This window comes from Vipera ursinii (genome assembly GCF_947247035.1).
Source record: "Vipera ursinii genome assembly, chromosome: 13".
In the NCBI taxonomy this organism is placed as follows: domain Eukaryota; kingdom Metazoa; phylum Chordata; class Lepidosauria; order Squamata; family Viperidae; genus Vipera; species Vipera ursinii.
The window spans coordinates 3,336,509-3,359,811 of record NC_139526.1 but is presented as its reverse complement, the minus strand read 5'-3'; the positions used below and the strand labels follow the sequence as shown (position 1 = coordinate 3,359,811).

The following is a 23,303-nucleotide window of genomic DNA, read 5'->3' as shown; positions in this document are numbered from 1 at the left end:
TTTGCTTCTCACCCAAGAAGCTTCTTCAGCTCTTCAGTTCTGGTGGAATTCCCCACCATCCAGTCAGAACTGAATAAGCCTCTTGGGTGAGAAGCGAAGCGTCTTCAAGGAAAAACAAGAAAGACCGGTTGCCCCGTGGGGAAAAAAAAACACCTTTGGATTCGCTTTGCAACCTCGACGGCTCCAGTCCCTGCAACGTCCTCGGGGCGGAGCCTCCTTCCGGCGCCTCCGCGCCCTCTGCCGGCCGAGGCCGGGCTTTCCCTGCAAGCTCCACCCACTGGCGGGGGGCGGAGCTTGGACGGGGAGGGCAGGGCGGCGCAGCAGCGGCGGCAGCGAGAGTCGTCTGGGCGGAGGGAGTCGGGGCTGCTCTTCTTGGCGAGCCGGGAGCCCCTCGAGCCGACTCGGTGAGCTGTCCGCGCTCCTTGCTCCGGCGAACGTCTGTCGGGCCGCAGCTGCAGAGGCAAGGGCGCGGGGAGGGGCGAGGAAAGCGGCGCTCCTCTGCTCGGAAGCTCCGGCTTCGGGTTGCGGGAGGCGGCGTGGGTCGTCCAGGCAAACTTGCGGGAGCGGACCAAGGAAGCGGAGGGGAGGGGGCTAAAGTTTGCAAAAGGGGAAGAAAAGGGGGAGAACGAGAAGAGAAACCCCACCCCCACCCGCAGCCCCCGAGTTGAACCGCGTCGCAGCCGGAGACAAAGAATCGAGGGGCGCGGAGATCCTGGCGAGGCGCTGGGGGGGGGGGAAAATGGTTGAAATTCTTCGTGGGGCTGGGACCCCCCCTCGCCCTGGGCAGCGAGGAACTCCGTCGCCCGCTGGCTTTGACACACACCCCCCCCCCGCAGTTCCCTTTCTGGGAGGGGGGGCTGGCCTGGCCCGGCTTCCTTTCCGCCCCCCCCTGGAGAAGAGGGGGAAACGGGGGGCGGCCTTGGGGCGGCCACCCCCGGCTGGCTCTAGGGCAGCGTTTCCCAACCTTAGGAACTTGAAGATGCGTGGGCTTCAACTCCCAGAATTCCCCAGCCAGCTATGCTGGCTGGGGAATTCTGGGAGTTGAAGTCCACGCATCTTCAAGTTCCTAAGGTTGGGAAACGCTGCTCTAGGGGTCCCTGGCCTTGGGGGGGGGGCACCGGGATGCTTTGCAAGAGGGAGCATCATCTAGAAAAGTGGGACACCCGGAGATTTGTTCCTTTGCGGATGTCTGCCCTCTCCCGGAGTCCGGCAGCCCCTTTTCTCCAGTCATGTGCCCACCGCAGCCCTGCAAGGTAGGCTGGCAAGTTAGTCATAAAATGCAGACCCTTGGCAATTGACTCATATTTATGACGGTTGCAGTGTCCCGGGGTCACATGATCCCCTTTCTGTGACTAACTTAACAACTGCAGCGATTCACTTAGCGACTGTGGAAAGAAAGCTCGTGAAATGGGGCCAAATTCACTTAATAAGTGTTTCACTTAGCAACATAAATTTTGGACTCAGTTGTGGTCATAAGGCAAGAACTAACTATATTATCCTTGTAAGTTATCATTCTTATTATTTAAGGCAGCAGACGTAAATATCAGGGAAAAGAATGGACGTCTTGATTAAAACCACCTGTGAAGTGGGGGGGTTGGGGGGAGTAGCCAGGTTTACTTACAAAACCTCGTGGGGGGGAGGTTCATTTTGCAATGAGCCCCCATTTGCCCAGCAGTTGGCAAACTGCCCTGAGCTTGCTTTATGACAGGTCTATCCAATCTTGGCAGCTACTGTAAGACTGTGAGACTTCAACTCCCAGAATACCCCAGCCAGCATAGCTGGGAGTTGAAGTCCACAGCACAGCTGTGCTAGGGAATTCTGGGAGTTGAAGTCCACAGGTCTTAAAGTTGGACAGATCTGATTTACAGGCTTCTTCCTTAAGCACCTCTTCTCTTCTTCTCCTGGTGGGGCTCCAAGCAACCATGCAGACCCAGGCCCTCTTCGACAAAAGGTTTGTGTGTGTGCACACAAAACTCCAGCTCTTTTTCTAAGGCAACTTAAAAACCTGGGGGCGGGGGGAGTTGGCTTTTCAGCTGGCAGACAAGTTGCTTTTTTATTCTTCCCCCCCCCCCCCCCCGTCTTGTCTTGTCCGTCTGTCTGGCCTGGCTCCGTGCATGTGGGGTGGAGGGGGGCTTGTCTTCTGGATTGCAGCTGGCAGACGGAGGGGGTGGAGTTGCAATGGCTGTTTGGAGGAATAAGGCAGAATCTTGGCTTGGCTTCTCCGTGGGAGGAAGAGGAAGAGGCCCGCCTTGCCTTTCCGCCCCAACTTTCTTTTCTCCCCAGAGGTTTACGGTTTGGTGCTGGGGTTATTTCGGGGGCTCTTCTAAGAGCTAAAATTTTAACTTTTCCCTGCCTGGAATGGGACAGCTTGGGAGGCTCCATCTGCTGCCTTTCTGCCCTGTGGGTGGGGTGGGGTGGGGTGGGGGAGGGGGGAGGAGACTACAATCTACGGGTAGTCCTTGAGTTACGACAACAATCGAGCCTGATATTTGTGTTGTTAAGTGTGACATTTGTTTAGTGACTTTGGCCCCATTTTACGAACTTTCTTGCTGGAGTTGTTAAGTGAATCACTGAAGCTGTTAAGTTACTAAGCCGGTTGTTAAGTGAATCTGGCTTTCCCCATTGACTCTGATAGTCAGAAGGTCACACAGGGGATCGTGTGACCCCAGGACCCTGCAATCGTCATAAATATGAGTCGGTTGGCAGACATCCTAATTTTGATCACGTGGCCACAGGGATGCTGCAACGGTCATAAGTGTGAAAAACTGTCATAAGTCGCTTTCTTCAATCCCGTTGTAACTTGGAATGGTCACTAAATGAACTGTTGTAAGTCGGGGACTAGCTGTATTGCATTGTAGTGTTTTCTGAGCAACCTCATATGATGGCTCTCCTCCTCGCCCCCTTCCCCCCCCCCCCCCCGCAGGGCTGTCTGATGCTTTGGATGTGATGACAAAATTCATTTATTGGATTGTTAAATTGATTTGCTGCCTATCTCACTGTACATGTGGAGCATCTGCACCAGAGACAAATTTCCTGTGTGTATAATCACACTTGGCCAATAAACCTATCCCACTCCTATCCCTTTCCACATCGATACGATAATCAAAAACTTGGGGGGGGAGGGGGAGGTGAAATCTGCCATCAGTCTAGCGTCCACCTCCAGCGGGGGCTTTGGAGCCGTGAAAGCAGACGTGGAGCCCTGCTTGCTACTCTTTAAAGCAGCCGTGTCTTTTATTTATTTATTTTATTTTAATTCCATTTATATCCCGCCCTTCTCCGAAGACTCAGGGCGGCTTACAAGCTTAGCAGTAGCCTTCATTCTATGTATATGCCTGCTTATTAGGGCTTTCACACACACCCCCAAGCGGCATTATTACAAAGTCAGCTTAATTGCCCCCAACAATTAATTGCCCAGCAGGAAAAGCGGTAGCTGCTTTAAGCAGCTGCAGATGGGCGAAGCACGTTGGCTGCGTGGTTTTGCTCTGTGCCACACAGCCTTGGGACCTTGGTGGCCTTCCCCAGTTCCTGCAACAACCTTAGGTCCGGTCGTAACTTAAGTCAGCTTTGCCAGGAGCCTGCAGTGTCGACCAATATGCTCACATACAGACCGGAGGAAGGTATGAGAGACAGAAGAGAGAGCTTGCTAGAGATTTTTGAAATTTGCCTTGGAGTGATTTTTTTTAAAAAATGAATTCTTTCTTTCCCTGCAAGGATTTAAGGACAGTTAGCAGAAGTTTTTTGTTTTGTTTTTAAACTCCTTTTGAGTTTATTGTCATTTAAGCAAAGGAGGCTAAGATGATATATACTGTCACGTATAGCACATATAGATAAAGTTCTGGACTTATGGTCACAATGGGGACCAGAATTTCTGTCACTTAAGCAAGGTGGTAGCTAAGTGGATCATGCCCCATTTTACAACCTTTTACCCCTGTAATTAAGTACATCATTGTAGCTGTTAATTTCCCCATTGATTTTGCTTGTCAGGAGCCGGGAGGACACTGCAACCATCGTAAACACATGCTGGTTGCCAGCCGAAATTTTAATTATGGAGGAGATGCTGTGGAACTACCGTGATGGTTGTAAGGGCGAGGACCACCAGTCATTGTAACTTTGAATGGCCACTAAATGAATGATTGTAAATAGAGGATTACCTGTATGGAGAATATACACTATAGCTGTCAAGATGTATAGTTGATCTTATACTATACTCCAGTATGCTGGCTGGGGAATTCTGGGAGTTGAAGTCCACACATCTTAAAGTTGACAAGGTTGAGAAACACTGGCATACAATGTATTACATTTTACAAGGTATGTAATATTGTGCAGGATATTGCACATCAGGTATCAAGCTGCAGCTTGCTGAATGAAGCAAGAAAATCTGGTCGTAGTTAGTTCTCTTTCTCGTAACAGTTTTTGTATTGCAAGATCCAGTCTGGGTCAGTCACACACAGTAAACCCCTGATCCTGGTGACCGACCCAGATTGGATCTTGCAACATTATCCAGTGGGAGACATAGATTTGCCTTCATGTGTGAGTTTTTGTATTCTTATCACTGTTGAGGGTAAATCATTTGCCCCAGCTTTCAGCACATAACTTTCAAAATTAACATTTAAAAACAAATATCCGTAATTAAACTTCAGATCAAATCCTTTATGCAGATCAGCAAAGCAGACTAAATAAAACTGACTAAATAAAACCTGCAAAGTGGAGCCACAAAATAGAACAGACAAAATAAGGCATACAAGATTAATATATGTGTGTATACACAACAGAGAGACAATCCTATTTGCAGGGCTTTGCGATCATTAATATAAAAACCATTTGCAGCCAATCAATAATGATAGGCAGTAAAATCAGGTTGGCAGCCCTGAGAGTTTGCTCAAAAGAAGCAGTTTTAAGAAAGTTTGCTTTGAGAGATTGAATCTTTTGAGGAGTGTCTAATGCAGTTGGTGGTTGATACAGAGAAGGCCCAGTCATCAGCTGGAAATAGGAGTATTCAGGTCCGTCTCCTCCTGGCTGAACTTAGAATTATAAAATATGCGAGCTGGAACGGATCTTAGAGATCATCTAGTCCAACCCGCTGCTCTATGCTGGAAACCTTTGAGAGGGGGCCAACCAACTCCTGTTTGATATTCTCCAGAAAACACTCATCAGTGGCACTCCTGACTCATTGTTCAGTGCTTTAAAGCTCTTTTTCCCCCTTTTTGTTTGACTGTTAGACTTCGCTTTTAACAAGAGGATCAAGATGTGTTTGACATGAGCTGAGTATCATTAAATATGTCTTAATTGTCAGGGGGGAAAAATCCCAGGACAGCTTCTTTGATTCGTGGCTGATGAATCACTGATAAGCATATTCCCCCAGAAAGGCAGGGAGCAGTGCCAAGCTTGTGTTGATGGAGAGAGGACCAAAATTAAGAAGTTGAGGGGTGTGTTATGGGTTCTGGGAATTGCCTCTCCTTGCAAGTAGAAAGCGAATCTCTCAGGACAGCTCTGCCTTTCTGGGCAGTGATGGAAGTAACCGTGACTGGGAACTGACAGAATCGGAGTTCTTTCGCTGTCCCCTCTCGGGTGGAGTGCAGTTGCCCAGTCTGTCCAAGGTTAGATTGTCCAGCCCTGGCCTGCCAAAACCAACAGTGGGGAAATGAGTGGGAAATCGAAAAGAGGGATTGTGAGGTTAAGAAACACAAAGCTGGAGTTTTGTCCTGCTTGGTGTGACCTGAATGGTGACTTTTCCTTCTTTCTTGAACTGCCCAAAAATTGAAATTGAACGATGGAGATGAGAAGATCAGAGAGTATTCAGTTAGGACCAGAGAGGTCTTCATAACAACCCTGTAAGGCAGGCCAGGTCGAGGAAGAATGGCTGAGCTCGTGTTATCTTGGTCCAGCCTTAAGGGTGGTGCTGAGCATCACCTGGGAAAGAGAACAGATACACAGCTCTATTTTTAAAAACTACCTCGCTTGACAAACTTCATAGTTGGGATTATGAACTGGTCCACCACATTTCTAATTCAGTACTTCAGTTACTCTATCAATACTTATCTAATCTGTATATATCATCTGTATATCTATTCCCCATGCTGGCTGGGGAATTCTGGGAGTTGAAGTCCACACATCTTAAAAGTAGCCAATGTTGAGAAACACAGGTTTACATAGTGGTTTCCTCACATTGGCAGCTTTAAGATGTGTGGATTCAACTGATGTAAACTATGTCTAATTATGTCATTCATATCTGTATCTATATCTAATCTATATATCATCTCTCTGTGTGTGTGTATATAATATTATATATTATGTGTCATATGTTAACTATTAGATTTATATATTTATTTATATATAATTTATATACCATCTGTATCCATTCCTATATCAATATTTCTTTCTCTTTTCTCTGTCTTGTGCTGGACGTGAGCAAAAACCAAAACCACAGTTTCTTGAGCAAGCTATTGATTGAACATCATACTGAGCCATAAACCAGGATTTATAAACCACATATCACCCTTCACCCCAAACTCAGCATATCACTAGTGTACTGTAAACTTTGCAATTCAGATCTCACTCCGACGTGTTGGTTTTTTGCTCCTGAAAAGAAGAGGAAAAAATGGAAAGCAACCAAATATTGAAATGGGAAGACGGCTTTTTCACACTGTGGTTTAATAAGCCATGATTATGCCATGACTTTAACTGATGGCTGAAGCAGTTGTAATAGCCTTGTTTTCTCCTCTTTTCCGGAAAGAGGTTGATGCCAGCATTTAAAGGCTGCTATTTCAGTTCATCAGATAAATAAAGTGGGTGGAGGAATCATTTAACAACAGAATTGTATTCCGCTCCATGTAATTGATCTCTCCTGCAGCTCTGATGCTGCCAGATTCTTATTTACTTAAATAAAACTCTTGAACTTCATGGAAAGATCAACATTTTTGTTCAGAGGTGCCCATGTTTGTCCTGACTCAGACTTTGGATTTTTTTTGTTTTTAGTAAGAGATCCTGAGCAGCATCAGCAAGCAGAATAACCTGCTTAAAATAATTTTATGGTTTTGTTTAGTGGGTTGTCATTATTTCTCAAAATATAACTAAAACACTTAGGGTTTTATGGGTTCACCCAATTTAAATTGCTTGTTTATTTAAATAGCTATTGCTTTTCTTCCTGGCCTTTCCCAACAATTATAAACCTGCACAATTAAGGAGGTAGAATCAAATTGCTCTCTCTTTATTTTTTTAAACATGCAATTAAGCTTCTAGCTCTTATGGTTAGGCAATATGCTGGAAAATCTCTGCGAAACACACGAAAACACTGGGTGAAAATTCTTGAAATTAAAGAAAAAATGATTTATTTCTTTAATACGTTTTTCTGTACTCATCTGTGTTGGAAAAATTCCTAATCTCTGATTCCCCCAACTTTATCCAGGGTAAAATCTGGAGTTTTGTCATCATTTTGAAACTCTGCCTGTTTTCTTTGGGGTTTCAAGAAACTACATAGTTCTGGTGCCATTTCTCTGCAATTTCCTTTTCCAGTGCTGAGGAACAGATTGCAACATAAATTTGAGCCTGGAAGGAGCGGAAGACAGCAAGATCTTTCAGTATTTCCATGACAAAACTCTTTCTCTCGGTTGCGCAGAGACTGTTGGCTTGCCAGAAACCCCGAGGGGATTTGCAAGGCACAGCTGCCTTTCCCAGGCTTGCCGCGGGTTTACCCGTGGGGTGATTAAGGCCTTGGGGCAGTGACATAGGGGAGGGCAATCGGCAGGGCAACTGAACCCCAGTGGAACAGCTTGCCTCCCAGAGTTAGAACACAGAACACAGAATAAAAGAGTTGGAAGGGACCTCGGAGGTCTTCTAGTCCAACCCCCTGCTCGAGCAGCAGACCCTATACCATTTCAGACAAGTGACTGCCTAGTCCCTTCTTAAAACCCTCCAGTGATGGAGCACCCCCAACTTCTGAAGGCAAGCCCTTCCACTGGTTGATTGCTCTCACCATTAGGAAATTTCTCCTTCGTTCTAGGTTGCTTCTCTCCTTGATTAGTCTCCATCCATTGCTTCTTGTCTTGCCTTTTGGTGCTTTGGGAAATGGTCTGAACCCCTCGTCTTTCTAGGAGCTCCTCAAATATTGGAGCACTGCTATCATGTCCCCCCTAGTCCTTTTCATTAAACTAGCTATACCCAATTCCTGCAAGCCTGCTTGATGTGTTTCAGCCTCCAGTCCCCTAACCATCTTTGTTGCTCTTCTCTGCACTCTTTCTAGAGTTTCAACAAGTGATGGGTGCTCCATCATTTGAGGTGTTCAAAAGAGACTGGACAACCATTTGTCTAGGATTGTGTAAGGACTCTTGCCTTGAGCAGGGGTTGCAGTAGAAGACCTCCGAGGACCTTTCCAGAGCTATGATTCTATGATTCATCCTGGCTTAAAAGGTGTCGATATAATCTTGGATCATAGAGAAGCTGCTTAAAATAGGGCAGGTGCATATATCATTTTAGACCTATGTACATCTCTTCAACAAATTCTTCTTGTTTTTTTTTAAATAAACACATTAAAGGAAAGGCCAGGTATCCTGTTTTAATAGGCTGCCTTTTCCCCCCAGGCCTGGCCTCTGCTACTGACCCAGTATTGTATATGTTTGTTTCCTGGCACGCCTCTTCCTCTTGTGGCGTAATATGACAACCTCGTTTTCTCACCACAAGGTTTATAAGAGCGGAAGGGGCAGATTTGCCTACCAGCCAGGCTGCTTCCAGAATTACAGGGCTGGCTCTTCTGTTCAAAGGAGTTCTCTTTATGGTAGTAGCAGCACGTAGTAGCAGAGTGAGATTGATCTCCCTGCAAGTAGAAAGCTAGCCCAGCATGGAGAAGCAGCTTTTTCCCCCCTGTGAATGTTTTACTTGCACGCGCTGTAACTGTATAATGTGTCTACGTGTGATGTACACATTACATAAAACACACATTATGCAATTTATGTTCCAAAATAAAGCAGTATCCCACCTTCAGTTTGAAATGGTGCCGTCTGTTAGGACGGTTCATTTGACTGCTTCAAGAGATCTAGCAGCTGGAATTTTATTTAAAGGAGGTGGGATGGAAACTTGGCAGACAATGCAAGTGACATAGGGGCAATTTTGTCTTGCAGGCCGATGCACTCTAGGAAAAGCAGACCTTCTTTATTGTCCAGGCCACTGTTTGCTACATCCACAAAATCAGAGACTCCAGAAGGCTTGAGAACCTGTAGCAATAGCACACAGACTTATATACCGCTTCACAGTGCTTTACAGCCTCTCTAAGCATTTTACAGGGTCAGCCTGTTGCCCCCAACAATTTGGGTCCTCCTTTTACTGACCTCAAAAGGATGGAAGGCTGAGTCAACCTTGAGCCGGTCAGGATCAAACTCCAGGCAGTGGGCAGAGTTAGTCTGCAGTACTGCATTCTAATGACTGTGACACCATGGCTTGCTTGCTTGCTTGCTTCCTTCCTTCCTTATAGCACACAGACTTATATACTGCTTCATAATGCTTTACAGCCCCTCTCTAAGCAATTTACAGAGTCAGCCTGTTGCCCCCAACAATCTGGGTCCTCATTTTACCAACCTCGGAAGGACAGAAGGCTGAGTCAACCTTGACCTGGTGAGAATCGAACTGCAGGCATTTGGTAGTCAGCAGAATTAGCCTGCAATACTACATTCTAACCACTGCGCCACCACGGCTCATCCTAAAAAGGGAGGGCCCATATCGATTCCGAATTGCAGGGGTGGCTTACAGACATTCAAAAAAGTCAAGATGGCAGCCACTGCCTGTTTATGGTTTTTTTTTACAGGCAGTGTCATTTTAAAGGCAACAGAAGGAGGGTTCCTATTCAATATACTGTAGGAACGGCCTTCTGCTTTTATGGAATGTAAATCACACACAGTACACATACATATGTACACATACAGTGCCACTGAATTTCCACAAAAGATGAAATATAAGGAAATAAATGAAAGAACTAGTGAGAGAAAAGTGCAAGGAAGGGAAATAGAAAAAGGAACTTCCAACCTCCTTTGATACAGTTACAAATATATGTTTTTAAAAAAACTACCTTTCTATAATCATAAACAGTCCTCATTGTCAAATTCCAATTCTTCCATTGGAGGAGAGCAGACATTTGGTTTAGTTTTGACCTGCCTGTTATTTTGAGCACCCAGCCAAAAAAAGACCACGTGGCTCTTTGGCTCAGAAAAGGCCCGGTGGGTGGGTGGGTTCACATAGCGTGCTGGGCCAAGTCAAACCAGCAGTGCCTGCAGTGACCACACAGCCTTTCTTGGTTCAGATATTTCATTTTCTAAGTCTTTTAAATAAATTTTGCCATTTGTTTTCGATACAACCCCTTCCTTCCTTGATGCTCCTGGGTATTGGTCAAGAGTTGCCAGCTGAGCTTCTACCCACGGGGGGGGGGGAGTGTCAGACGGAGAATGTTGGCTTCACGATGTAGAAAAGATTTTGAGACTCTACAAAGGGTACAGAGAAGAGCAACAAAGATGATAAGGGGGCTGGAGGCTAAAACATATAGGGAACGGTTGCTGGAATTGGGTATCTCTAGTTTAACGAAGAGAAGGGTGAGGGGTGACATGATAGCAGTGTTCCAGTATCTCAGGGGCTGCCACAAAGAAGAGGGAGTCAAGCTATTCTGCAAAGCACCTGAAGGCAGAACAAGAAGCAATGGATGGAAACTAGTCAAGGAGAGAAGCAACCTAGAGCTAAGGAGAAATTTCCTGACAGTTAGAACAACTAACCAGTGGAACTCCTCGCCTCCAGAAGCGGTGAATGCTCCAACACTGTAAGTTTTTAAGAAGAGACTGGCCAGCCACTTGTCTGAAATGGTATAAGGTTTCCTGCCTGAGCAGGGGGTTGGACTAGATGACCTCCAAGGTCTCTTCCATCATCATCATCATCATCATTATTATTTATTATTATTATTATTATTATTATTATTATTATTATTATTATTATTATTATTATTATTATTATTATTATTATTATTATTTTGCTTTGTGCCATTTGCCCAAATCCTTGGGTGGGAATGACGGCTTAGTTTCGTTCCACAGATTGGGGCTTGTAACTTGACAGAACAGAGGGCTACAGTTAACACACACCTCCTGACTCGTTTTCTGCCCGTCCGCCCACAATGGTTGGAGGGAAGTAGTTTTCTCCTGTGGAAAAGTCTGACTGATCCCCTGTATCAGGGTTTCTGAACCTCAGCAACTTTCAGATGTGCAGACGTCAACTCCCAGAGTTCCCCATGCAACATGGCTGGCTGGGAATTTCTGGGAATCGAATTCTGCCCATCTTAAAGTTGCCAAGGTTGAGAGACATTCTCTGGATAGAGCAAAAGACTCCAGGACAGGGATTGCCTTAAATGCTACTTTTTCACTCTTGAAAACAGAATGGAAAATTTTCACGTGCCTCCCCTTCCTTTCTTCTTTTGACTTGCTGAGATGCCATGGAAAACATTGCGTCAATAATGGGTTTCTGTGTACATCATGGGAAGAATGGAGAGGGTGCAACACTTTTCTTTTGTGAGGATTTGACATTTTCTGATTGTCTTGATTCATGTTCAGTTTTAAACAGGTTTTTTTTTTACACACACACACCCCAAAGAAAGAATCCTGGTAAGAGTCTTACCATTCTCTGTTGGTTTTTGAAAGAATGGCTTGCATAACGCTGTAAGCTGTGGTTGGTTAAAACAGGGCTCTCCAAACTTGGCAACTTTAAAACTTGTGGACTTCAACTCCCAGAATTCCCTAGCCAACATGGGGACCTTACTTTTCTCCGTAAGGTCCCCATGAATTTCATTTTGTAATTTAAAACAGTAAACACTAAACAGTGACATGGCTGGCTGAGGGATTCTGGGAGTTGAAGTCCACAAGACTGAAAGTTGCCAAGTTTGGAGATCCCTGGGCTAAACCATCAACATTGCTGGCTGGGGAATTCTGGGAATTGAAGTCCACACATCTTAAAAGAGGCCCAGGTGGAGAAATCTTGACCCCCTCCCTAAAGGTCTTGGGGTACAGTACTCCCACTCCTTTGTTTTTCAGGAATGCCATGTGTCCAGAAAAATCCCTGAAACCAAGACAATGTTGGTTGCTATCTGGCTTTGCACCAGATTGTTTCATTTTTACTTTTAATTTTAGTGCAAAAGACCCCTCGGCTCCTACTGACACAGGAGTTGCCTGTTCTTTGCTCTGGATGATGTTCACATCATTGGTTTGACTCAAGTGTACTCAAAAAGGGCATTTTCTGTAGCTAGGAAAGTGAGATAAAATGCACCAGTAAGAAGTTACTAATAGTTTTATATACAATTTTTTTGTTGCAATTTTAGATGTTATTATAGTTACTGTAATTTTAGTGTTTACAGTTTTACTTTTTTATATTATACTGTAATTTAATATAGCCTGTATCTTGGACCTCACTTATAGATGTTAGATTGTTTTACAACTTAATTCCGTCTTAAACTTTATTTTGCTTATTATCTGAACTGGTCTATGACCATAACTTGAATTGTGGGTGCAAATTGTGCCTCTTGAGCCGAAAGCTTATTTTGTTTTCATTACATTTTTGGACGGTGAGGCCTTCATTTAACCAGTGAAAATTTGATTTTCTCCTTCAGAGAAAGGCAGGTTCCTTCAAGAGCAGCAGGTTGCAATGGGGTCCCCAGGAGCGGGGTTGCCAAGGGCTGTCCGTGAATTTTGCAGAGGAATTTTGCTAGGGAGCCTACGAAAAAGTATGATTTTCTTGAGAGCAACTCTAGTTTCTTTGCTGGCTTCAGCAGCTGAAGGCTATCCTGCCTTTGTGTGACCAAAGGTTCCATATTTTTTACAACTGCTGAGAAAATGAATGTCTAGCTCTTTTCTGGTGTTCTCATCTGGTGCAGAATCCTGCTTGGGGCCAAGCAACCTCAACAAGAGAGCAAAGTGTCATGGAATGGATTCAGGTGGCCTAGAGTGTTGTCTTCTTTCTTTTCAGCTTCCCATTGGCTGTCTCCAAAATGTCTTCAGAGTCATCTTCAGCCCACCAACGGTCCCCATCTCCAAGGACACTCCGTCTACCAGAAGGGCGCCGGACCAGAGAACGTTCTCCTTCCCCCATGAGAGGTTATCTTATCCCAAGCCCACTTCCCACTCGGAGGAACCGCACGTTTTCAGCGTGAGTGGGGAGGCGAGGAGGGGAGATCATGGGTGGGGAGCATGAGGAAGTATCTAGGGAGTCCTTGCCCATCGTGAAATAGTATAGTTTGTCAGAAGTATAATTTGGGGTTCCAACGCGAGACAGGGTGGTGCAAGAATAAATAAAAACGAGGTCCAGACAGCTGTGAGGAAAGAAGAAGTATTTATTCCTAAAAGCAAAACAAGTTTGCCTTTAGGGGCAGCTGCAGACTTTTATAGGGGGAGCTTGTGCAGAGTATAGACGTGTCTACTACGTGCTGATTCTAGGGTGACACTTGAGGGGCGTCTGTGTATGTGTAAGTGTGTATTCTTGTGAACGTGCAGTTCCTCTGGAAAACCTAATGTAATTAACTCTATTTGTGTTTGCAGCCATTCTCTTTTGATATGTGGATTAGGTCTGGGTAATTTATTTGAGGGTTTGAGGAAGTTTGAGTAAGAGCTATTTTTACTTGATTAATTTAGTTTCAGCTTGATTTATCAATTATCTAGTGGAGATGCTGATTGTCAGACCGTTGTGGATTCTGTTAATGTTTTAAGGGAAGATGGAAACAGGATAAAATATATTTTGATATAAAACTTCTCACACGTTTCATTGGGCACCGTATTTTCCTAACAACTGAAGTACACCCTGGATGCTCTTCCGTTGAAGGGCTCCGCAGATATGACGTGCATTAAGGAGGGCACCTTAAGAACGATGAGTTTGTGGCCTGCAGTTTGAAATTAAAAGGTTGTTCTTTCATATTAAACTGGACACCATCTAGAACAGGGGTGTCAAACTGCCGGCCCACGGGACGGATGCGTCATGCCAAAATTGCACCCACCCCATTGCCGGCAATGAAAAAAAAGTCACAATATATTGCGACCGGTCACGTGACGTTGCGAGTTTGACACCCCTGATCTACAATGTTTCACAAAGGATGGGCAAATGATTGTTGATGCTCGTGTTGCAAGAAATTGGAGAGGTGTTTTAACATCTGTTGTGGTCATGTTCTTTCTTGGACCCCTTTTGGAGAGCAGGTAATCCTCGACTTACAACAGTATGTTTAGTGACGGTTCAAAGTTACAATGCAACTGAAAAAAGTGACTTATGACATTTTTTCACAGTTACAACCATTGCAGAATCCCCACTGTCATGTGATCAAAATTTAGATGATTGGCAATTGATTCGTATTTATGAGAGTCGCAGCATCCCGGGGTCATGTGATTGCCTTTTGTGTCCTTCTGACATGCAAAGTCAATGGGGAAGACTTAACAGCTGTGTTACTAACTCAACAACTGCAGTGATTCACGTAACTGTGGCAAGAAAAGTCATAAAATGGACAAAATTCACTTAACTATCTCATTTAACAACAGAAATTTTGGGCTTAATTGTGATCTTAAGTTGAAGACTACCTGTATTATTATGCAATATCTTGACAAAAACAGTGAAAAAAACCCTGGTTTTTAAAGAGAGACAAATTGTCCTGGATACCGACTGCTTGGAATTTAACATCTTCACAATAAAGATGGATTTTTCATGATACAACAATAGCAAAAAAAACCCAATCCTTAAGAGATGGAAAAATACTATAATTCTAAATATAAAAGATTGATCTGCAGAGATGGGTGATTTTGCCATTTTTGAGAACTTTATATATTTGGTTAATCAAAAAAATGTCACATCTCTCCACTTGGAAAAGATTTGTGAACAAACTTGGTTAAGGCGAAAGGTTATTTTTTCTTTTTAAAGACTTACAAAATCGGGTGAAGTTGGGAAACTGTTGTAATTACAGTTTTTGTAGTTTATTTTATGCATATTCTTGTGTAATGTTCCTTTTGTATATGATAAGTTGTCCACTTTAATATTATTTTAGGCATTTAAAAATGAATTAATAAAACCTACTTAGTTTTGGGTGGGAGGGGCTTGCATTTTCAACTTCGGGAGGGGTCCATCCTGTGTCTACCTGATGTCTTGAGGGTGGGGCATTTAGGGGCATTCTGACATTGCAGAATGGGTGTGGTTAAAATTGGCAGAGTCAGTGGGGAATAGATAGGATGAGGTGTCACTAACTGCTGACTTTGACACCCACCGAATGCCATGTTCTTCCTGAAATGTCTTAAACGTGGACCATAAATTCTGGTCCACCTAACTCAATGCACTTGAAGAGGAGGAATCAGAAGCTGGAAGGCGACTGCTGATGGGGAATTCTGGGAGTTGAAGTCCACACGTCTTACAGTAGCCAAGGTAGAGAAACCCTATTGTACTCCCTTTTGCACCATTTTGGTTGGTCCAAATCAAGGCATCATCTTATGGCCAACCTAGTTACGATTCATTTGCTAGTGCTCCGAAAGGGATTAGCACCCACCAGTGACTGTGACATCAGACCAGGTGAGAAGCACACATGACTCAGCCACAGGTAGTTGTGTCACAATTGCATCCAGGCCAGAAGCTCAAAAGATGTGCAAGGGAGAGAGGTGGCGAGCAGGAGGGAAGGAGAAGGACATGGGAGTCAAGCTGTTCCCAGCTTCTCCCACTCCTAGTTGGTAGGAAAGGTGTGCAACCACCCTGGAAATCTCCATGGCATCAGAACCACTTCGGTCCAGTAAGTCAAGGTGAGAGAGAAGCTCAGCCAAGTGTAGCCACAAGTCCAAGCGAGAGCTCGTAACTCAAAGTTCCCCCTTGTTTCCCCCTTAATCAGTGGAACAGCTTGCCTCCAGAAGTTGTGGGTGCTTCATTACTGGAGGTTTTTAAAAAGAGACTGGACAGCCACTTGTCTGGAATGGTAGAGGGTCTCCTGCTTGAGCAGAGTGTTGGACTAGAAGACCTCCAAAGTCTGTTATTCTGTTAATTCTGAATGATGAGCCAACAGTTGCCAGCCAGCTTCTGGTTCTTTCTTTTCAAGCTGCATTGAGTTAGGTAGACCAGAATTTGTAGTCCACGTATGCAACATTTCAGGAAGAACATGGAACTCGGTGGGCGTCAAAGCCAGATGTTAGTGACAAAGAATGGATTGGACAATTGATTCTAAGTTTTTTTCCCCCTTTCTCATTTTCTGATTTTAATGCTTTAAATTTAAATTTAAATGCTATACATTTAATTTGAGATATTTTTTAAGGTTGCAATAATGTTTGCAGGCTTTTCTTCACATTTCTATACTGTGTTTATGCTCAAGTTTTATTTATTTACTTATTTATTAAACAAATTTATAGAGCTGTCAACTCATGGCCAGGAGGTCTGGATGGTACAGCATTAAAATCCAGTTAAATACCCACAATTTAAAACCCACCATATCTCTTTACTTCTGGCTTCCATTAAAAAGCGGCCCATAGAAACAATGGGTTCACTTAACAAACATGGTGTCCAGTTAATGACTGCCACAAAAAAGGTTGCAAAATGAGCAACATGACTTACGACTGTAACTACCGGGCCTGTCAGCTGAGGATTATCTGCCCTACTGTGAGAATCTCTGAACTGGTTTTGTGATGGAACACACCTTTGCTCTTCTATGTCATCCATGCAAGCCCCTTATAAAAGTGTGTGTTTCTGCCTTAAAACCCCAAAAACCCAAATCTTTTTTCAGTCTAAACTTATCTGGAACCAGCTTCTCTATCGTTCAGTATACAAAATCTGGTTTCTGCAGCCCATTTTTAGAATTCTTCCTCCTCGGGTAGAATTCTCTTCCTTGGCTAAATCCCGCAGAAGTCCATGTTGTGCCTCCTGTCTCTCTGTTGATCTTCAGGGTTTCTGAGATCCAGCAGGCCTTGCCTGCCCATTTTCAAGGCCAAGGATGAGATACTTGACTTTTAAAAAACAATTCCCCAGACATTTAGGAAGCCAGCTTTTGCCCTTGTAAAAGCCACTGAATGGGGATGGCTTTTATCTAAAACTAAAGCTAAATTTCGGAGAGCAGAAGTTTTGAAACTGGTAGGAAGGAAGCCTAGTCAGCTTAGAACAAAACGATGGGGTTAGAACTTCCTTTAAACAAAATATGATCTCCCCACCCCAAGCTGATTGCTCTTTTCCGATTTTCTGAACAAAGTTTGTCTTTCTCTGTAGGACAACACGAGCCGCTGAAGGGCCCACCTACAGTGGGGTGTGTAAGTGCTTCTGCCGATCCAAGGGCCACGGTTTCATCACCCCTGGCGATGGAGGACCAGAGATCTTCGTCCATATTTCTGAGTAAGCAAACCTCCTTTAGGAAACAGGGTGCTAGTCCTCTTGCTTTCTAGTTGTTGCATAATTCAAATGCAGGTAGTCTTCAACTTAGGTAAAGAAAGGTAAAGGAGTCGCTGCAGATTTTACTCCACTAATCGTCGCCACCTATAGGGGCGCTGCTAATCTCCAGTCTTTAAGGCCATTGAGCCAGACCTGTCCAGAGTGTCAGAATCCAGTTATATTTCATTTCTATCTATCTTCTCTGATATAAAAACCAATTCTTAATATCTCCTGGATTCCATCATACTAGTAAGGGGGAGGGGGATATGCATGGAGGTTTTAGTACTTTCACTTCCTCTATTCACTACAAAGTAACTTTTTGTTGATTCACTTGGGGTCTGCTAACCATAACAATGTGGCCATCTGCCTTTCATCCTATGCCCCTTTGAAATTCTCCTCTTTACCGACAGTGAGGGAAAAAGGGAGGGGGAAAGATGCAACAACTGGGATCTGGGTAAAAGAGGATTGAACAATTGTGCCCATGGAGCAGGACTGATGTTATCTTTCCTGAAGTTAATACCTAGAAATCTGCCGGTTTGAATCGCCCGGAAGAACTACGGGGTGTGGGGGCTGCTTGGGAACACTTTAAAACATCGAATGGTGGGGGGATCCCTCAGATCCTGTCTAGCATGCCTACAATTTCTCTTAATAAAAATTCCTGTTGGAAGAGACCGTTTCCAAGAGTTCTGTTTTTCTTAAGATGTAGATTGAAGTGGGTCCTTACATTAGACAGGATCTGAGGGATCCCCGCACCATTCAGTGTTTCCACAGCATGATGTCACAGAGCTCTGTTTCCTTCCCACTGAAGTGGTACCTATTTATCTACTCGCATTTGCATTCTTTTGAACTGCTAAGTGGGCAGGAGCTGGAACGAGGACAGGAACTCGGCCCGTTTTGTGGTGCTCGGGTCTTGAACCTGGGCTGCCAGCTTTCCGTCTTCACCACTGGACCACCGTGCTGCCCTTCAACTTAGGACCATTTCTTTAATTACCATTCAAAGTTATGATGATGATTTTAAAAAGTGACCTACAACTAATCCTCACTCTTTACAGCCATTGCAGCTTCTTGTGGTCACGTGATGGCCATTTGCGACTTCTCGGGGGGGGGGCTTCCAACAAGCGAAGTCAATGGTGGAAGCCAGATTCGCTTAACAACCATGGCCCAAAAAGATTGTAAAATTGGGTGTGACTCACTTAATGGTCACATCACTTAACGATGGAAGTTTTGATCCTAAATGTGGCCGTAGGGAAACTTAGTTGGAAAAGAGCAATGATACCAGAGGGATGGATTGGTGGGCTTCAAACTCAGTATGTTTTCATTTCATTGGTGGAATCTGAGCTGTTGGGAACAATCAGGATTCAGTCTTGAAATCACATTGAAGAGGTCAGTGCAAAAGTCATCCAAGGTAAAGTTAGGAAGTGGGTTGAAAATAAACCGCCTTTCTCTAAATCTCATCACGTGCCCCTAGAAGGAATACAGAGGATAATTTGGGTTGTTTCTCCAGCAAAACAAGGATAAATGAGGGAAGAGAAGAAAAAAGAAGCAATCAAAATAATAAGCAGGTTCAGAGCAGATCCTCTGTGGAAAAAAGTGCTGGTGCTTTGTAATTTACATCAAAAGTACAAGGGAGTTAAAGATAAATAAATCTACGCACAAAGTAGGACACGTGGATAGAAATGTATTCCCTCTTCCAGTGTTAGAACAACATGCTCGGCTGCTGGAAATCATTTTGGGAGCCAATAAAAGGAAGTTGTTCCCTACGAGGGTCCAAGTCAAGAGCAAATGTGCTGTCAGCAAGACAGTTTTTAAAAAGGTCAAGAAATGGCCAGGAAGAAGGCTTGGTGGCTGTTCCCGATTAGCATGCAAGGGACTTTGAGTGCCAGTCTCTGAGGGTATGTTTTGCCAAGTGTCAGGGCAGCAATCAGGTGCCCAGCCAATTACTTCTTTTGGCTCCAGAGACAACGAACCCTCCAGCAAACAAAGGGATTTTGAACTTCATTATTAGCTGAAGCAAACCATTGAAAATCATAGTATGTATGTTACAATACCCAAATCTCTTACAAGCTGCCAGGAGCTCCTTAATAACAAGAGCAGAAATATGCCATGGATGATCATTTTCCACAGCACCTAATGCTAGGTTCCTTGTAGATGCTCTCACTAATAACAACAACCCTGCAATTTTTTTTTAATCAAAACCTGGCACCGGGATTTCATGGTCCAAGGTCTGATCAGCAGACTGCAAAACCTGATCTTGACTGGCTGGCTCATGAGTCTGGAATGGGAATCAAAAGTGTGAGACTTCCTCAGTGAGAAAAACTTTGAAGCTATGTGAAGATTCCCCCTCCCCCTCTTTTATTCAGCGAGCAAAAGTGAAAAACAAGCAGAGTAGCTCAAAATGAGCTCTAAAAGTCTTTACTTTTCATCAAATGAAGGGGAAATCTAAACATGTCACTATGTTCCTTGAAGTAACAATAGTTTTCTCATTGCCACTACAGGGCAACAGTGAATAAAATAATCATAATCCCGTCAATGTTTCTGGGGTTTCTGAATAACCCTGGTTGATCACTTCAAGGCGAAGAATGAGGCGTAGGCTATTTGGGATCCTCCAAAAGTTTGGATCACAACTTCCACACTTCTTTGTCATTGACTATGTGGGCTGGGCTAGCTGGGAAAACCCAAAACTTTTGTGGACACCAAGTTGCCTATCCTTGGAGCAGTTGGTCTTATGGCCTTAACCCAGCTTCAGAGCTCTTTTCATATTCTGGTGTTCAGATTGGGCCAGAGGATTGATCTTAGTTAGTGGTACATTGCGTGGATTGGATGCTGGATGAGACGAAGCTAAACCTAATGGAGGTGTCCCAACGGTGCTCTTCAAGGGGCAACTGGACTTGTTTTTCCTTGAAGACATTTCACTTCTCATCCAAGAAGCTTCTTCAGTTCTCTTTCAGTCAGAACAGAAGAAGCTTCTTGGATGAGAAGCAGAGCATCTTTAAGGAAAAACAAAGAAAGTCCAATTGCCTCTTAAAAAAACACCTTTGGGACAACCATGACCTGGATGACTGAGAATCTCCTTGGACCTGATGGAGGTGGTGGATTGGGACAGCTGATTCCCTCCCATTAAAGTAGTTACAATCTTCTTTCCTTTTCTTACAGTATTGAAGGAGAATATGTCCCGGTAGCTGGTGATGAGGTCACCTACAAGGTGTGCACAATTCCGCCAAAAAATGAGAAGCTCCAAGCTGTAGAGGTCAACATCACTCACCTAGCTCCGGGCACGAAACATGAGACGTGGTCGGGACACGTGGTCAACTCCTAGAGGGAGTTCTAAAGCCATGTTGACTGAAGAGGACTATTGGATCGTGTTCAACAACTTAAGAGTAGCCAAGCCCGATGAGTTTTCTGCAGATTGTGTAATTGAAAACAGGGTTCCAAAGTGGCCAGATTAAACCCTTTTTTTAAAAAAATAATAGCACCATGATTTTCAAAGTATACAAATTAGTAAGTGGAAAAGTCGTCGTGTTTGGGCTAGCAAGAAAGCAGACGTTTAGGTCTTGATTTACAATTTGATTTTTTTTTTTAATTGAGTGGGATACTCAAAGTGTCTTAGATCTCATCAAAAGAGGAAGAAGTCGGAACTGGTCCATCTCCTCAAAAGAGGGGAACCTCTGGGTGGTCCTTCCTCAATCTGAAACCCCTCAAAACTTGAATTTCCCACTCAGAAGGCTTGGCTGGCTGTGCAGCATCGTGTTTGAAGTCCCAACACATTTGAATAGATAGATTGAAGAAGGCAGCAGCCAATTAGTTAAAGAGGTTTAGGGGCAAACAATTTAGGAGAATGTTTTTTTGCTTTATAGCAGAAAATTACTGATTTTGCTGGTTATTTTTTTGCCTTGCTTTTGGAATGACGGAAGCCAAGGTCTTAGCTTGAGGAAATACCTCCAGAGGATTTGTGTCCTATAATTTGATGTTCTTCTCCATTGTTTTTAGAGTAGCTAAAAAAGCAACAAAAAGCTGCCTTTTCACATATAAATTTTTACTACATAGATGTAGTCCCTGATGCTTGGGTTGAATATTTGTGTGTGTAGTTGCTTTTATTTTTATTTTTTCGAAAAATATACACATCAGCATTTTTTGGCAGTGGCTTGCTTGCATGTACTCTAACCTCACACCCCCAGCCCTGACTCACACTTTGAAATCATTGTCGGCTTCCTCAGCTGACAATCTCTGCTCTTACAACTGTTGTATGCACACACAGGTTTAAAGGTTTGAGGTTTGTAGTTTGCAGCCAATTTTGTGTTCATATTTGTCTCAAACGCTTCTGATCTTTGTCCAGCAAAAAAAATGTCTTGAACAGTATTTAACTTAGAAACTTTTAGGGAGAGTGGAGGAAAATAAGATGTTTGGAATGAATTCCCTTTGGGGGTGGTAATGGTGTGTGAAAGTATTACAGTCACTGACAAATGACAGATAAAATATGACAAATAAAATACTTGCAGTTGAACTGTCCATGCTGTTTCTTGAACAAAACTCATTACGTTTAGTGCAATGTTGCAAAATTATCTCTTAATTTTCTCCTGCCATTTCTCAGTTTGAAGGTGAGGGGGAAATCTCTTGTCAGATTTTGTTTCAGAGGTAAGCGCATTTCGGCCTTTCAGAGGTGGACTGGGCCATGTCTGGATTGATTTAATTGGAGGGTGCCTGGGAGGGGTGTGAGATGCAGGTGATTCTTGACACAACAACAACAACGATGATGATGATGATGTTGGAAGGGACCTTGGAGGTCATCTAGTCCAACCCCCTGCTCAAGCAGGAAACCCTATACCAGTGGTGGCGAACCTATGGCACGGGTGCCACAGGTGGCACGCAGAGCCCTCTCTGTGGGCACGCATGCCGTCACCCCAGTCTTAGGCCTTCAGCTGGGTTTTATAAAACCTTTTTGCTTTAGGCCTCTGCTGCCATGTACCCCCCAAAAAGGTTCTATTAATCAATTTCAACTTCTCCTGGGGAAAAAAAGTTCTCGCAAAGTTGGAATTGATTGATTGAACTTTTTAGTCCCACCCAGTCTGCAGTTACCACTGCAGCCACACCCACTCAAAGGGCCACGCCCACCCAGCACCCGATGATAACATAAGTGGGTTTTGGGTTGCAGTTTGGGCACTTTGTCTCTAAAAGGTTTGCCATCACTGCCCTATACCATTTCAGGCAAATGGCAGTCAAGTCTCTTCTTAAAAACTTCCAGTGTTGGAGCATTCACAGCTTCTGGAGGCAGGTTGTTCCACTGGTTAATTGTTCTCACTGCCAGGCAATTCCTCCTTAGTTCCAAGTTGCTTCTGTCGATTAGTTTCCATCTGTTGCTTCTTGTCCTGCTTTCAGGTGCTTTGAAGAATAGCTTGATTCCCTCTTCTTTGTGGTAGCCCCTGAGATACTGGAACACTGCTATCATGTCACCCCTCACCCTTCTCTTCATTAAACTACACATACCCAATTCCAGCAACCGTTCCCTATATGTTTTAGCCTCCAGCCCCCTAATCATCTTGGTTGCTCTTCTCTGTACTCTTTCTAGAGTCTCGACATCTTTTTTACATCGTGGTGACCAAAACTGGATGCAATATTCCAAGTGTGGCCTTACCCAAGGCATTGTAAAGTGGTATTAATACTTCACGTGATCTTGATTCTATTCCTCTGTTAATGCAGCCTAGCACTGTGTTGGCTTTTTTGGCAGCTGCAACACACGGCTGGCTCATATTTAAGTGATTGTCCACTAGGACTCTGAAATCCCCCTCACAGTTACTACTATACTAGACCTGTGCATTTGGTTTTTCCTGCCTAAATGTAGAACCTTGCTTTTTTTCCACCATTGAATTTCATTTTACAACCATTTGTTTTCAAAGTTACAATGGCACTTGAAAAAAGTGGCCAGTCCACACACT

At 44.0% G+C, this 23,303-nt stretch overlaps 1 protein-coding gene across 3 annotated transcripts; it reads left to right on the top strand.

The window, feature by feature from the left end:
• Positions 1 to 349: 349 nt before the first annotated feature.
• Positions 350 to 21,870, top strand: CARHSP1 (calcium regulated heat stable protein 1). 3 transcript variants are annotated; one of them, XM_083372503.1, is made up of 4 exons: positions 350 to 440; positions 12,958 to 13,158; positions 17,215 to 17,337; positions 20,527 to 21,870. In XM_083372503.1, exons 2-4 carry the CDS (start codon positions 13,001 to 13,003, stop codon positions 20,687 to 20,689), a joined length of 444 nt encoding a protein of 147 aa, XP_083228629.1. In that variant the 5' UTR covers positions 350 to 440; positions 12,958 to 13,000; the 3' UTR covers positions 20,690 to 21,870. The 3 variants fall into 3 exon arrangements, with proteins under 3 accessions (XP_083228629.1, XP_083228630.1, XP_083228631.1); XM_083372504.1 differs by having other exon boundaries at positions 401 to 436; positions 12,979 to 13,158; XM_083372505.1 differs by lacking the exon at positions 350 to 440 and adding an exon at positions 8,657 to 9,603 and having other exon boundaries at positions 12,979 to 13,158.
• Positions 21,871 to 23,303: the final 1,433 nt, after the last annotated feature.

Excerpts from the sequence above, each read along its gene's own strand:
- CARHSP1 (XM_083372503.1), top strand. The coding sequence starts at position 13,001 with ATGTCTTCAGAGTCATCTTCAGCCCACCAACGGTCCCCATCTCCAAGG. Across the intron at positions 13,159-17,214 it reads AGGAACCGCACGTTTTCAGC|GACAACACGAGCCGCTGAAG; the intron begins GTGAGTGGGGAG and ends CTTTCTCTGTAG. Across the intron at positions 17,338-20,526 it reads ATCTTCGTCCATATTTCTGA|TATTGAAGGAGAATATGTCC; the intron begins GTAAGCAAACCT and ends CTTTTCTTACAG.